This window comes from Panthera onca, chromosome B4, assembly GCF_046562875.1.
Source record: "Panthera onca isolate mPanOnc1 chromosome B4, mPanOnc1 haplotype 2, whole genome shotgun sequence".
Taxonomy (NCBI): domain Eukaryota; kingdom Metazoa; phylum Chordata; class Mammalia; order Carnivora; family Felidae; genus Panthera; species Panthera onca.
In genome coordinates this window covers 132,535,022-132,549,269 of record NC_138345.1, presented here as the reverse complement: position 1 = coordinate 132,549,269, position 14,248 = coordinate 132,535,022, and the positions used below count along the sequence as shown (strand labels likewise).

Sequence of the window (14,248 nt, the reverse complement as noted above, 5' to 3'; positions counted from 1 at the left end):
TGGTGGGAACCCGTGCTGGCTGCTGGGAACTGTGGATCGGAGGAGCTCGTGCTGGCTCTGGGAGGTCTGTGACCACGCAGGGGCACCCCAGGTGATGAGACGCCTTAGCAGGCAGCAGAGTGGGCGATCCGGAGAGGCTCGCGGCAGGCAGAAGGGCAGGCTCAGTGATGGGTCGATGGTGGCAGAGGCAGAGGGAGGAGTTGCGGCCAGCATCCTGGTTTTCAGGAGGGGCTGGGTGATTGGGGAAGGCCATCTCGGGGTTTGGGATACGTGGGGTCTGAGGCGCCAGGTGGGGGAATCCAGCAGCTCTGTCTCAAGGGGCTGGGAGAGGAGGGGCTGAAGCCAGGGGTCCGCAGGAGCCAAGGTTCCCTGGGGACCTCTCGGCCCGGGATCCACAGCTGGGCGGCTAAGCCAGGCCTCACAGGTGAGGGGTGAGGCTCAGGAGGGGCAGCCCGCTGGTCCAGGGCCCCAGGGTTCAGGCGGGTGGAAAGTGGGGGTAAGATCCCTCTCTGGATGACGGCAGGCAGCCGGGGGCCGGGGCCAGGCCTGCTCTCACAGATCCGGGCACCGCAGCAGGTGTTGGGACCTGCACTCAGGTACACTCGCTGCACCTGCGCATACGCCTCAGGTTCGCCCCCTCTCCCTGCACCCCCTGCTTCGTCTGCAGGGAGGCAGATGCCCAGGTAGAAAGGCCTTTCGGGGGTGCCCCCGCCTCGAGACACCCAGAGCGGGGAAAGCCTAGTGCTCTGAGCAGGTTGGCAGTCAGCCTGGAGCACCACGTCCGGCTCCCTCGGAGGAACCTGGACGGTGGCAGATTTCGCTATTATCTCCGAGAGCGGCAGCGGCCACCGGAAAGGGATCACAAGGCAAAAACGGGGGACACGGGGTGAGAGGACAAAAGGCAGCCTTAGCTCACCCCCATTCTTCAGAGTGGGCGGGGCCTCAGAGACGGAGGTGCTGCCCTGAAGGTCACACCCAATGCCCCCATGTCCCTGCCCCGGCCATGCCCCCAGGGAGAGAAAGGATACATGCGGGGGACAAGAGGCCCAGACAAGGCTGGTGGGGATGGGCAGCCCCTCTTGCCACCAGCTTGGCTGTTCTGCTCTCAGCCTGTGGATGTCCAGTCTCCGGACTTCTCTGGGCCTCTTGCCTCATCTTGGAGGGCAGCTGTGACAGTTGCCCATCCCAGGGACCACACCCCAGGCCTGGCGTGTTCCCTCCTCCCGGCAAGTACACAGCAGTCTGTCCTTTCCTGCTCCTAGGCAGGTGGGTCACCCCCACCCCTGGATCCCAGAGTTCAGGCTTGGCCAACCAGAGCATGGCATCTCCATAGCACATACCCAAGTCAGCTGATGAGATTCCATGGACTTTGCCAGACTGTCAGGGAGAGAAGCTGTCATTCATCTGGGGAGGGGTAGACAGGCCCTAAGCCTGGGCTGCTGCTGGCCACTAGGGGAGGAGGGGAGCAAACATAGAAGGAAGCTGATCCAAGAGGTGAAGAGAGGCTGTGTCCTATTAACATAGTTGGAGCCCTTGATCCAACTATACCTGAAGCTGACACCATCTCTGGGCTTTTTAGCTACTTGAACCACTAAGTCGTTTCTTCTTACTTTTTTGTTTCCTCTCCTTTTTCCTTTTCTCTCTCTCTGGCTCTTCCTTTTATGCTTAACACTCGTTCGAATTGGGTTTTTGTCCTTGCAGCCGAGAGAGTCCTAATAAGACCCATAATATGAATTCAGTTAACAGTGCCAAAGGTGAGTAGATTACTCCTGCACAGGCCCGGCATCTTAGCTACGGAATCAGAGCATGAGAGCCAGGCTCTGCCTCCTCCCCAGCCCAGTAGACCTCAGCCATGGGAGGACCTTTCCATGGGGGCATTTTTTCTAGGTCCCGGACACCCTAAGCCCCACAGCTTGAACATGATGGAGAAAACCTATCACGACCCCACCCGTGGGACCCCCCCAGCTCGACACCCACCCTGCTACAGAAAGAACAGCACAGGCACGTAGAAAATTTCTGAAATAGGCTTCTGGGTTTTTATTCAAAACAACACGGTGGGAGCTGCCACTTGGTTTCTCTATGCCCGGGCCATCTGGGCCAGCAGGGACCAGCGCCGTCAGCAACCAGGAGGGAAGTTCATTCACACCATAGAAACTGTACAGCGACTGGGAGTGCGATAGTCACAGCGGCAGGGCCAGGCTGAGGGCTTCCTGGAGGAGGCGCCCTCCGCCTCCTCTCCAGGCCGCAGCTAAGCTGAGGCTCCACCAGGAACACTGATTATTGCACAAAGACAAAAAAAAAAAAAAAAAAAAAAGTACGTGTATCTGGGCTAAAGAGCGGCTTCTAAGACCCCAAGCCCTTACACAGCGCAGCAAAGAGGGCCGGAGGTGGCCCTGGACACAGAAGGCTCTAGGGGAAGGATCTGGCGGGAGGACGGGCCAATGGGCTGAAACCGTGCACGCTTCATCCTTTAGGGGACTGTCAGGCGCAAAGGCGGCCAGGGAGGGGACAGGAAGAGGGTTTGACCATGGCAGGCCACGGCCCCTTCGGGTCTTGGGTCCATCTGTGGGGGTGCCGAGGCTCCCGCCAGCCACCACTCCACAGAGCCCCGCGAGCAGATGGCTTGGGGTGCCGGCACCAAGTTCTCCGCTCTCCCCGGGGCCAGATCTGTGCGACTTAGGGTAAGTTTGTGCTTTTGTGATGAACAGGTCGCGGGATCAGGAGGGCAGAGGGACCATCCAGCCAACCCTTAACCATTTTGGCTTGTCCCAGCCAGGCAATCGCGGCTAATCCCCTAACTCCTGTACACAGGAGCTCACAGGAACAAAGCCAAGCGCCTGGGAATAGCATCTGGAGCCCTCCGGGAAGAAACGCCGTCTCCCGTGAACCCCCCCCACCCCCCCCCGGCCACCCTGGTTAACCAGGTTAACCTGGTGACACTAGGGAAGCCACTTCCCCGGTCTGTGTGTGGAACAGCAGCACACGCGGCTCAGGGCCACCATGCGGATTAAAGAAGATGACGCCTGGGCCCAGAAACTGGACGCTGCTGACCAGCACCGGATGCCAACCCTCGAACCCCAGTCTGTCCTCCACTCGGCCTTTCCGGGCCCCACATCCCTCTTCCAGGTTCCAGCACACGCCCGTCCGGGAACATGTGGACAGGCACGCTGTCTCCCCTCTGGCCCGATCGCTCAGGGCCAGAGCAGTGCTGGGAGGGAGGGTGAGGCAGAGCTACCTGTGACCTCTTCTGCCCTGGAGGGGCACCCCGTAACAAAACAATCAGCACGGCAAGGGAGGCGGCACGAGGCTCCTGGAGCGGGCAGCTTGGGGCGCGGGCCCGGCCTCCCCCACCAGCCGAGGAGCCGGCAGGAGCAGGTGCGGACAAGACCCCCGGGGTCTACACGCTCCCTGAGCGGGAGGGCCCGGCCGACCCCTCAGCCCGGAGGCCGCCATCCTGGGAGGGGGGTTCCTTGCTTGGGCATCACCTTGGCGTCCTCACGGCGGCCCACCGTCCACGCTTCTGGGTGAGGACGGCAAAGCTGCAGAGGCTCCAGGGCTCACCCTGCGCCACCCCCCACGCCATCTCCGAAGGGAAACGCTTTACAGACCGCAAAGCTCGAGCCACCCGTTACCTCCTCCCTGGGCTGCAGCGTCCAGGCCCCAAGTGCCCAGGAGGGACCGGAGCCCATCCAGGCAGCCAACCGCCCAGTATCACTCGCCAGCCTGGCCTGAAGGCAAGTTCTTTAAGGTCAGGGTTTGGGAACGGGGCCCCCTCGGCAGGGCCCAGCAGAAGCCATTGAGGAGATCTCGCGAAGGCGAAGGGCCTGGTTATTGCTGAAGTGCCGTGTCCCCCAAACTTGCAGCCTTCCCCCTCCCCAGGACTCTGCCTGTCTGCAGACGACCTCCTCCACCACACTCCCAATGTCCTTCTTCAAAGTCGCCTTAAATCCACTCGCTTTTGAAAACTTTGCCTTGACCTAAGCAAGGTCTGTGAAATCGTGGGTCCAATGTGCTGTTTATTTCCTAATAAATACTGAAATAAATGCGTAACTCTTCAAATAAAAGAAAAAAAACACCCATCTGTGAACCCGTTTGGGAAGCACTGCTATTTGAAACTTGATCTGTAGCCTGGGAAAGTGGTCGGGACAGGGGAGTGGGGCTGGTCCTAAGGCTAGGCAGGTGCTCCCGCCCCTGCTTAGAATCTTATCAGGTCTGCTTCTCCCTGAACTCCACAGGAGGGGGGCAGAGCTGCTCAGGGGGTCAGCAGGGAGCAGGACCTCTCAGAATGACCATGACCCAAGGTCCGCCTGGAGGGTAAAAGGTAGTTAAGTAACTGTCACTGACTGTCTGAGCCCAGGGGGCCCGCAGGGCACCCTGGCCAGCACAGACCAGGCAGGTACTCTTGACCTCCAAGCATCTCATGGCCTGCTTAATACCCTTTCCCCTTCCTCTCTCCTGCAGCCTCCGTGCCTGCCCTTGGCCTTCCTGGCGGCAAAGCCATGGCAGACCCCCACCCCTGGAAGTGCCCACTGGCTGAGCCCCCTGCCCAGCCTTGGAGCTGCCCTCCACCCCCACCCCTGCGCTAAGAAATTACAACTATTCACCCCTGATTTTCCTAAAGAAAGACGTCTAACTGGTTGACTAAGAGTGTGCTCTGGGGCATCTACAAAAGACTGTTCACAACAACTAGACAGTCAGGAACAAGACAGACACCCCAATACGTGGGGGGAGGATCTTAGCGGCGTTTCTTCTTTAAAGGAAAAAAAAAACGCACCCTGAATTTCACCTCTTCTTCTGGGCCTGTCTCCCCGGCCATGGGAACTTCAGAGGCCTGAGAGCCTCTCCCAAACTACTCCCAACCCAGGGGAGACACCAGAAAGCTCAGCCGTTATCACGCCAGCAGCCCCATCTGCCCTGGGGTAGGTTTGGCCTGGGTCCTAAGCATCAGGCAAAGGCCCTGTCCCGGCGCCGGCCTGCGCCCCCCAACTTTAGCACTTTCTGGAAATCATAAGCTCTCAGTAAAAAAAATAAATAAATATATATGTCTGTCTCTCTCTCTATATATGCATATATATATTATGTATATGCACGGGAAGGACCACAGCTGGGCCACGGCTGGGGCCACCACCGAGCCTCGGCTAACCCAGACCCTGCTCAAGCCCACCCTCTAGGTGGCCTGGCGCTGGCCGGCCCCTGCGCGACCCCCAGCTTGTGGCCGAAGTATTGCTGCCTGCCCCCCTGGCTCCTGAGGTAAAAGAAGGTGAGACGGGGCGTCCGGCCGGGCCCCTGCAGCCTTCATCTCTTCCTCTTGCTGGCGGCCTCCCCCGGCTGCAGCTCTCCCGGGGCGGGCGGCAGCTCGGGCCGCGAGGGGGCCGGGCCCGGCGCGTCCTTGCTGCGGTCGGCGGCCCAGGAGGGGCTCCGGGCCAGGCCGCGGGGCCGCGAGGGGGCGCGCGGGCGGCCGGGGCCGGCGGCCAGGCTGCTGGTGCTGCTGAACCTGCGGGCGGGCGTGAGCCCCGGCGGCGGGGGCGGCGGCCCGAAGAGGGACGTGAGCGACAGGCTGCTGAGGGTCTCCGAGTGCTCGCTGCCCGCGCCCCCGCCGCCCGCGCCGCCCCGGCCGCCCGCGCCCTCCTCGTCCGAGGGGTCCATGGAGTCGTGGTGGGTGCAGCCCGGGCTGGTGGAGCCGCCGCTGCTGTGGCTGCGCTGGTGTGCCCGCAGCCCACGCAGGGTGAACAGGCCCCGGCCCCGCAGGCTGAGGCGGCGGCGGGCGGCGGGCGACAGGCCGGCCCGCGGGCCCAGTGCGGGGGCAGGGGGCCCCAGGGCGCGCCGGGGACTGTCGCTCAGGGTCAGGCTGTCCTCCAGCGTGGTCTGCAGGCTGCCGGCCGAGCTGCTGCGGCTGGCCTCCAACGACGTGTCGCTCCCCGTGGCCTGCAGGGAGGCAACAAGGGCTGGGGGCCGCGCAGTGTCCCCCAGCCCTGCCCCTCCTCCGGCGGCCTGCCCATCCCAGGGACACAGGCACGTTCAGCCCCTCCCGAGCCTCAGGAACTCCCTCCCGAAAACGCCCAGGACCCCACAGCCTCTCCCCTCCACCACCCATCCACGCTCTGGGTGGTCCTCAAGGAGGTCACTGGCGGTGGCCTCCGACTGGGTTCCCTGCCCCACCGGGCTCCTCCGGTCCTCAGCTGGGAACCAGGGTCATTTTACTCAAATGCAATCACATCGGTCACACCGTAGCCTCAGGGATCCACCCCACCCCTCTGGGACCTTCCTTCCCACCAATCTCCCCCTTGCCTGCCTCCAGTCCCTAACCCCACCCCCCAGCCCCAGCCCCTGCTGCCTGGAAATCTCTTCCCCAGACACCCACATAGCTCACCCCACACTGCCTTCCCAGAGCCTTGAAATGCTCCCGGCAGAGCCCCTTCCCGATGCAACATCCTCTCCAGCATGCATCACTCTCAAATCGACTGTGCTTTTTATGCATTTATTTTGGCTTCCCATCTCCCCTCACACACCCCTGCAACACAGAAACTAAGCAGTCCACTGTGCAGCCTCCCAGCCTAGCACACAGCCTGGCACAAAGCTGGGGTCAGCGGTGGGACCAGCGCCGTGCCCAGCTCTGCTGCTGTCATACTGTGTGAGCAGGGGCAGCTCCTGCTCCTCCCTGAGCCCTGGCACCCACAGAGCCTGTCCGCTCTGTGCCCTCTGCCTGCCCAGGAGGTGGCCCTGGCCAATGCTGTACAGGAGGTCCTGCAGGCCAGACCTCCCATCCCCCAGATCTGCCCCTCCACCTCCACCTGGACATCAAGGTCACACTCAGATGTTCCCCAGCAGGAGAGCTCCCGGAGACAGGGAGGCGCCCATACCTGCCGGAGGAGGGTGCAGTTGACATTCGGTGACCGCAGGGATGCCCAGGAGCCCTGCAGGGCAATCTTGGGGAGCGTCCCAGCGCCAGCCACCTTCTCCTGCCCTTTCTGGCTGGCAGACACAGCAGGGTGGAAGAACTCCGCAGGCATGGGCAGGAGCGGGCTGGAGGCATCCGGGGAGAAGGGAGTCGGGGGTGCAGCTGGGGAAGAAGAGGAGGAAGGGGAGAGGGCTCAGGCTGGTGGGTCCCTGGACACTGGGCTCTAGGCCCGCAGGCAGAGAGGGCTTCCTAACAAAATGACTGTGAGACCGTGGGTAAGTCTCCCTCTCTGAGAGTTGGTGTCTCCACTGCGAAACCCCTGTGACTCCTGGCACGCGCAAAAGCAAGCCTTTGGAGCCAGCGGACCCAGGCCCCAGGACCCCTGGTTTCCTTCCTCTGCGAAACAGGGACCACAGGCCTACTTGAAGGGGTGGAGAGAAGGCTGTAAGAACAAGAGCCAGCTGTGGGGCTCCCAGCCCGGGACCAGGTGCACAGCAGATGCCTGCCATGATCAGCCACCCTCTGAGGGTCTGGACACCCCATGGGGTCCAGCCAAACCTGGGGACCCCTCTGGGAGGGCGGGCAAGGTGGGCACTGCACTGGATGGGCAGAGCAGACAGAATGCTGCTGGACCTGTCTGGTCTGCTCTGCTGGGGATGGAGAGGGGCAAGGAGAGGGTGAGAGGAGGGCTGGGGCAGACCTGGGGCAGAGCCAAGATGGCTAGACAGCTTGAATGCCCCCAGCCAGGGGAGGAGGGGTTCCTATTCTATATCATCTTATTATTTAAGGAACACACAAATGAATGATTAACTAAAGGGGATGGGATTTCATTCAATCAGAATGGCTCTTGGGTCCTGTGCCCTGACTTCTGGTCCAGGAAGCCTGGGGTCTGGGGTCTTGGTACCTCAACCACCAAGGTTGGCTTTAGGGAGAGTCCTTGGAAAAGTCACTCCACCCCCAGCTCCCAGAAGGCACTCCATGCCAGGCCTTCCAGAAAAGTACTTGGGGTGGGCCCAGGGTCTTGGAAGTCTCTCTTCTGCTGAGCTCCCTTCTCTGCCCTCTTCCCCAGCCAGTGCTGGGGAACCAGATTCCCATCACCCTCCAAGGGGACTAGAGGTGAAGGTGAACCCGAACGATGAACAGATGAACTTGGTCCTCTCCTCGTGCCCACAGCCCAGCCAGAAGCTCAAAGCACAAACACAGGATGCTGAAGGTAGGGCCGAAGGGTACATTTCAGGACATTTTACAAAAGGGCTACTGAGGCCATGAGGCTTTCTGTTGTTCAACATCTCCTTCTGTGAGATCTGTGGGACAAACACCTCTCAATTTCAGCTCCAGAAAATCACTATGATAATTTGGCATAATTTTGGATAATTTTCCTTCTGTTTAATGAGAGCTTCGTGTGACCTGTTTCCCTTTTCACCACAGCTCCTAGGAGCTCACCATGAATCTCCTGGGCTTCTGGTGTAATTGCTAACTCACCTCTCTGTATTATTGATCTTTTGTCATGGTTACCTCAGACCTGAGAGTCCCATCTTTTATTGTCAAGTACCCATCCGGCTCTTCCTGGACTCAATATAATAGTCTGGGCAAAGACACTAAGGAAAGCAGTCAGCCAGCCCCTCTGAAGCAGTCGCCGGAGACTGGGGCCGCGGGGAGCTGGTGGGGGGCCCCACCCTCACCTCGGCCGCTCTCATGTTTCAGCCAGGACCGGACGGGGTTGGATGGGACAGTCTCCCTCTCCCACAGGAAGTTCTCAGGATCCGACGAGACGGCCGTGTTGGACAAGGGGAAGAAGCACTCGCCCCCCTCTCCTCCGTGCATGGGCTCAGGGGCATCCGGCTCACCCTACAGGAAAGGGAGGGAGATGGGTCAGGGTGGTGGGGAAGGGGACAGAGGCCGAGCCTGCCCCAGCTGGCTTTACGCCCCTGCTCCATGGCCCGATGCTCGGGCCGCTCTCACTGCCCGAGATGGCCTTCTCCTCGCCTCTTCCACCTGCCCACAATCGTCATCTTCTAAAACCCGGTGAAAGGGCCCCACTTTCAGGAAGCCCTCTCTGGTGTTCCAAGCAGGATGAGGTTTCCTGCTCCCTCACTCCTTTCTTGACCCCGAGACCCCAAGGGTCTTCCTTGTCTCTGTAGCCGAGTGCCTGGTACAGACCTGGGCCCCGTGTAGAAGTCAAGTGCAGGTTGGCGAAGGGATCAGAAGACAGGTGGAGCACTGCGGGGCCTCCCCGTGAGCACGATCTCTCGGACAGGTCCCTTCGCTTCCACATCCATAAATGACAGAGTAAACCCTCCTTCCTGGCTGTGGCGCCCGGAAGCTGCCCGGCAGTCCTTCCGGCACTCCCTAGGCCTTTCCTCAGCCCTGCAGGCAAGGTGACCCCCGCCCAGCAAGCTCCTCCAGAGCTGCCTCAGTGCCCCCTTCCAAGGCAGATGGACCCCCCATGACTTCCTCTAGGAGTCCAGGACAAAACCAGACTACACCCACCAAAGGCCAACCAGGCCCCAGAAATGGTGACCCTGACATCCTGCGTAGGGGAGAAGCACAGGGGTGCGGGGAGATGCAGGAAGGGGCTGGGTGGCTGTGGGGGCTGCAGGAGTTGTCAGCGGTTAGGGAGGGGAGGGAGGGTGCAGGGAGGGAGGGAACTAGAAGGTGGAGCTGATGGACGATGGCCCTGGGGACAGTGGTGCCAAGCCCAGTCTGCCCTGGGGGCCTAGGGAAAGAGCTCTCGCGGGCAGGGCCACTGCACCCCTACCTCAGGCCAGGCAGTGCCCCTCCCCCTCCACAGTTCTCTTACATCCCAGCCTCGAGGTCACAAGCCCAGCGGCAGACCCCTCCTGCCTGAGTCTGCAAGAGGAACCCAGTGGCCCTTCCGGCTCTCCAGGCCTCCTCGGACCGCCGATCTCAGGGGCAGAAGCTGGGTACCGGCCCCAGGGCTGGCCTCCCTGTTCTGCCGTTGCGGCTGTGTGGGGTGCGCAAGCCGCCTCACCCCTCGGAGCCCCCATTTACTCAAGTGCGAAACGGGGCCAATCGACAATACCAAGAATCGGGAGACAAAACCTGAGTGTAAGCGTCTGACACACAGTAGGCGCTTTCCTCTGGTCCCGCTCCCCTCCGTTCTCTGCAACCTTGAGCCCCTACGCCCCATGGGTTTGTCCTGCTTGGAACAACTCCCATTAAATGAATAACAAATATCCAAATAGGGGCGCCTGGGTGGCTCAGTCAGTTGAGCCTCCGACTTCGGCTCAGGTCATGATCTCGCGGTTTGTGGGTTCGAGCCCTGCGTCGGGCTCTGTGCTGACAGCTCGGAGCCCGGAGCCTGCTTCGGATTCTGTGTCTCCTCCTCTCTCTGCCCCTCCCTCACTTGTGCTCTCTCTCTCTCTCTCTGTCTCTCAAAAATAAATAAATGTAAAAAATAAATAAATAAAAATAAAAAATATCCAAAGAAACGAGCAGTGGCTGAGGCCACTGACTGCCATGACTGGGGCCCTAGCTGGGCCTGTTGCTGTGTGACTTCAGATAAATCACTCCACCTCTCTGAGTCCCACTGCCCTCATCTGACCCACCAGAGATGGGGGCCCACCACACAGCAGGTGCAGCGTAAATGGTGCACTGGGAAGCAGCAGTGTCCTGGCCGGCCAGGCAGAGGCCCCGCGGGGCCACTCACCCTGCTGTCTTTGGGGCCGAGTGGGCAGGCCGTGGGGCCCTCCAGACTCAGGTCATCACCCAGCAGGATGGAGGAGGACTTGTCTGAGTTCAGGGAGAAGGCCTCCGTCTCGGCCAGCTGCACCTGTGGGGAGGGGCGGCGGCCTCAGTGCGTCCCTGGGGCAGGGATGGGGCAGGTGCGGTCCTCCGGAAAGACACGGGCAGGTGGTTAGGGGTCCAGAGACCCGCTGAGCGTGGGCGCTATGCCACCACACTCAGGGAGCCCGGTCCGGGCAGGGGGTGGGGGTCAACACGATGGCATCACAACCGGCAGCGTGCCAGGCCTGGGCTGGGCCCAAGGGCGGGCTTGTTGCCGTGGGCTGCGAATGCTGCAGCTGGCCCACTTGCCCCCAGGCCCAGTGCCCCTCGAAGCTGGCCGGCGTTGGCCAAGTGGGCCCAGGCTGTTCCCTCGGGTTGGCCCCCACCGCCAGGCGCCAGCTCCCTCCGAGGCTGCCCTCACCTCTTGCTTGTCGTGGTGACACTTCTCGCAGCCGGCCGGCGAGGAGTAGTGATGGAAGATGGAACCGGACAGGTTGTCAATGATGGTCAGCTCCCCCTCCAAGGAGTCCTTGATGATTAAAGAGACGCTGTCCAGCCACAGGTTCTCCTAGGCGGACGGGGACGGGGTGGGGACAGGCGGGATTATCGGCCGGGTCCGGGGACTGTGGGGTGGGCGAGGCTCGGCCGCCCTCCCGGTTCTCTGCGCCCGTGGCCTGGGCCCGACCCCCTCGTCACAGGGTCGCCCCTTCGGCGGGGCAGAGCAGGCCGGGGCCCAAACGACCGAGGTCTCTGCCTGAGGCCTCGGAGGCCCAGCTGCCCCTCCAGCCCCGCAGTGCCGCCCTCGGCGACCCTCGCGCCCTCTCCACCCCTGCCCACCTGGGCCGGAGAGTAGCAGCGCCGGCACAGGCGGCCCTCGGCGTCACCCCCGCCGCCCGGCCCGCTCAGGCCTCGGCCGGGCGCCCCCGGGGAGCTGGTGGGCGGCCGCGGGCTGGGACCCAGGCCGTGGGCCATCTCGAGCTCCAGCTCGGCGTCCATCTCGGCGTCCTCCTGGGCCTCCTTGTTGCTGTCGTCCAGGTGCTTCATGAGCACGGCCACCACCACGTTGATGAGCACGAACTGGGCCGTGAGCACGAAGCTGACGAAGTACAGCGGTGACACAAACTGCAGGCTGCTCAGGCAGCTGCGCTCATCGTGGGTGCAGTCCCGCAGCGTGTCCTGCGGCGGGTGAGGGCCAGTGAGGGCCGGTGAGGACCTGGGGCCCCATCCCCGCCCTCCACGAGCCCCTCCCTGCCCAGCCCAGGCCAGACTGGGGCCACAGCCAGAGAGTCTCTGCCAGGTGAGGAGCAGCTCCAGGGCCTGGACCCAGGAGGAGCGAGGCCTGCAGCCCCAGACCCGGGCTATGGGCCCCAAGTCCTGGCCTCGGGCAGAGTCGTGTCCCCTGGACGCGGAGCACCGATCCCGGAGCGGCAGTTAGGAGCTGACAGAACGCGTCCCGGGCTCATCGCCACCTCGCTGAGCTTTAGAGCCCCAGGCGGGTCCCTCTGCCTCCCTGTGCCCGGCACTCCCCTCCCGCGTGCAGTGGGGCGCTGGGCAGGCAGGGGCCCCAGGAGCGAGCGCTGTCAGGAGCCTTGCTCCCAGAACCCAGACTGGTTTCTCTCTCCCCACGGGTACCTTCATGATCCCATTCCAGTTATCGCCGGTCGAGACCTGGAAGAGTGTGAGGAAGGCCATGCCGAAGTTCTCGAAGGTGGCGTGCCGGCTCATGCCCTCGCACGGGTTCTCATCATTGCAGACTGAGAGAAGAGAGGAGGTCAGCCCTGTCTCACTGCAGAGGCCCCTGCCTGGCCCACCCTGCACCCGGGCCTCCCGGCCCCGTCTCGGAATCCCCGATCCTCGGAAGCGCGTGTGGACCGTGCCCAGCCCGCAGATGGAGAAACTGAGGCTCAGGGAGGGCTCACACAAGCTGGCACTCAGACTCCGGTGAGCCTGGCTCCCCGCCCCCTCCCCCCACTCATATATCAGGCCCTCAGAGAGAGGATGCAGGGGTGAGGGCCAGCCCCCAAGGGAGCATCGCTTTCTGAAACCAGCCCTGTGCAGGGCTGGGTCGCCATGGACTATGTTGCCCTCGGCCTGTGCCCTGCCCGCTCTGCTCTCCAAGTCAGGGGTCTGCTGCAGAGGCCTGGAGGATGCAGGTGGATCCAGGCTAGCATCTCAAAAGCTACTACCCGTCCCCGGGGGAGGGTGTAGATGGCTGAGGGTCACCTCAGGGTGGGGCATCTCCCCACCACCGAGACCCTGATGTGACGCTCTGCGGGTGTCTCAGGCCTCCCCACCCTGCCAAGGCCCTCCTCCAGGCCTGTTCTACCCCACGCCACCCCCCCCCCCCCACCAGCCCCGGTCTGCTTCCGGAGTCACTCACCCAGCTTCCCGAAGAGCTCCACGCCGAGGGCAGCGTAGATAAAGAAAAGCAGCATGAAGAGAAGGCCCAGGTTGCCCACCTGTGGGGAGAGCAGGGGGGGCGGGGCCAGCCTGAGGGTCAGGCTCCAGTGCCCATGTCTGCCACCCCGCAGTGACCTCCCCGGGGGAGGCCGGGTCCCACACGGGGCACAGAATAGTAACAAAACGCTTGTGCAGCCTTTCCCGTGGGCGGCTGGTTCAAGCGCCTCGCATTCATCGGCTCGTTCACTCCACACGACCATCCGTGAACTACGTTTTGCTCCATTCTTAAGACAGAGTCGTGCTGCGTGGTGAAGTGACTTGCCCAAGGTCACACAGCTAGTAAGTGGCAGGACTGGGATCCAAACCCAGCAGGCTGACCGCAGGCTCACAGCTGCCCCTCCACACACCTGTGTCCCCTGCCTGAATGCAGAGAGGGAGGCAGGGAAGTCTCAGCAACAGGGCTGCCTCCTCCCCGAAGCCCTCCTGGATCCCTCCAGTCTGACACTGTGAGTGTAACCGGGGAACCCCTGTCCCTGTCCTCTGCTGGTCTGAGAAGTCCTTGAGAGCAGGGACGTGGCTGGATTAAGTCACATCTGCCGCCTCAGGCCAGCACGGGGCCTGGCCGTGGAGAGAAGTGCACACAGGAGTCGGGCAGGATTGTGAGCCCCAGAAGCTTCCTGCAAACCCAGCCACCCCCATCCCACAGCTCCTGTGGGAACAAAACGTCCCAGATGACAAACCTATTTCAAATCTATCCATACACCGGAGACTGCCTTTAATTCGGGCAATGGTTAAGACAAGGCTTGAACATACTCTTGCCCTGGAAATGGAATACCTCCTAGAGCCCTCAGAAGGCCTGCACAAACAGAATCAGAAGGGGGTTTGCGTCGATTGCTACAGGGTAAACACGTTAGCCACAAACTCGTATCGTTCCTCTGCTCCAGAGGAGGATTTCCCTCTGGGCTGCCCTACAATCCTGCCAATTGTGTCCAACTAATTAAAAGATGCCCTATTCATTAGCGGTACGAGCACCTCTTAAGCAGCTACAAAGCAAGGCACTGGGCACGGCCCTGGCCCTCGGGTCAGCCTCCCTCCCTACGCAGGCCCAGGTGAGCCACGCTTCTGAACCAGGACGGACCTCACCTTCCCCATCAAGCCCTCCCTCCACCTCCAGCACCTCCCTGTGCTTGCACGGCTGCGGCA

General features: G+C 62.1%; 1 protein-coding gene across 4 annotated transcripts in view; it reads right to left on the bottom strand.

Annotated features, from left to right (window-relative positions):
• Positions 1-2,010: 2,010 nt before the first annotated feature.
• Positions 2,011-14,248, bottom strand: part of CACNA1I (calcium voltage-gated channel subunit alpha1 I) — a 116,354-nt gene continuing 104,116 nt past the window's right edge. For 3 of the 4 annotated variants that reach the window (XM_060656288.3, XM_060656284.3, XM_060656287.3), the window contains 8 exons: positions 13,026-13,104; positions 12,278-12,399; positions 11,483-11,821; positions 11,067-11,213; positions 10,569-10,691; positions 8,581-8,746; positions 6,861-7,060; positions 2,011-5,925 (listed from right to left, as the gene is read on the bottom strand). In XM_060656288.3, the coding sequence (XP_060512271.3) occupies positions 5,296-5,925; positions 6,861-7,060; positions 8,581-8,746; positions 10,569-10,691; positions 11,067-11,213; positions 11,483-11,821; positions 12,278-12,399; positions 13,026-13,104 (1,806 nt within the window). In that variant the 3' untranslated portion in view covers positions 2,011-5,295. The remainder of the gene's footprint in view (positions 5,926-6,860; positions 7,061-8,580; positions 8,747-10,568; positions 10,692-11,066; positions 11,214-11,482; positions 11,822-12,277; positions 12,400-13,025; positions 13,105-14,248) is intronic. The other variant, XM_060656283.3, reaches the window with a different exon arrangement.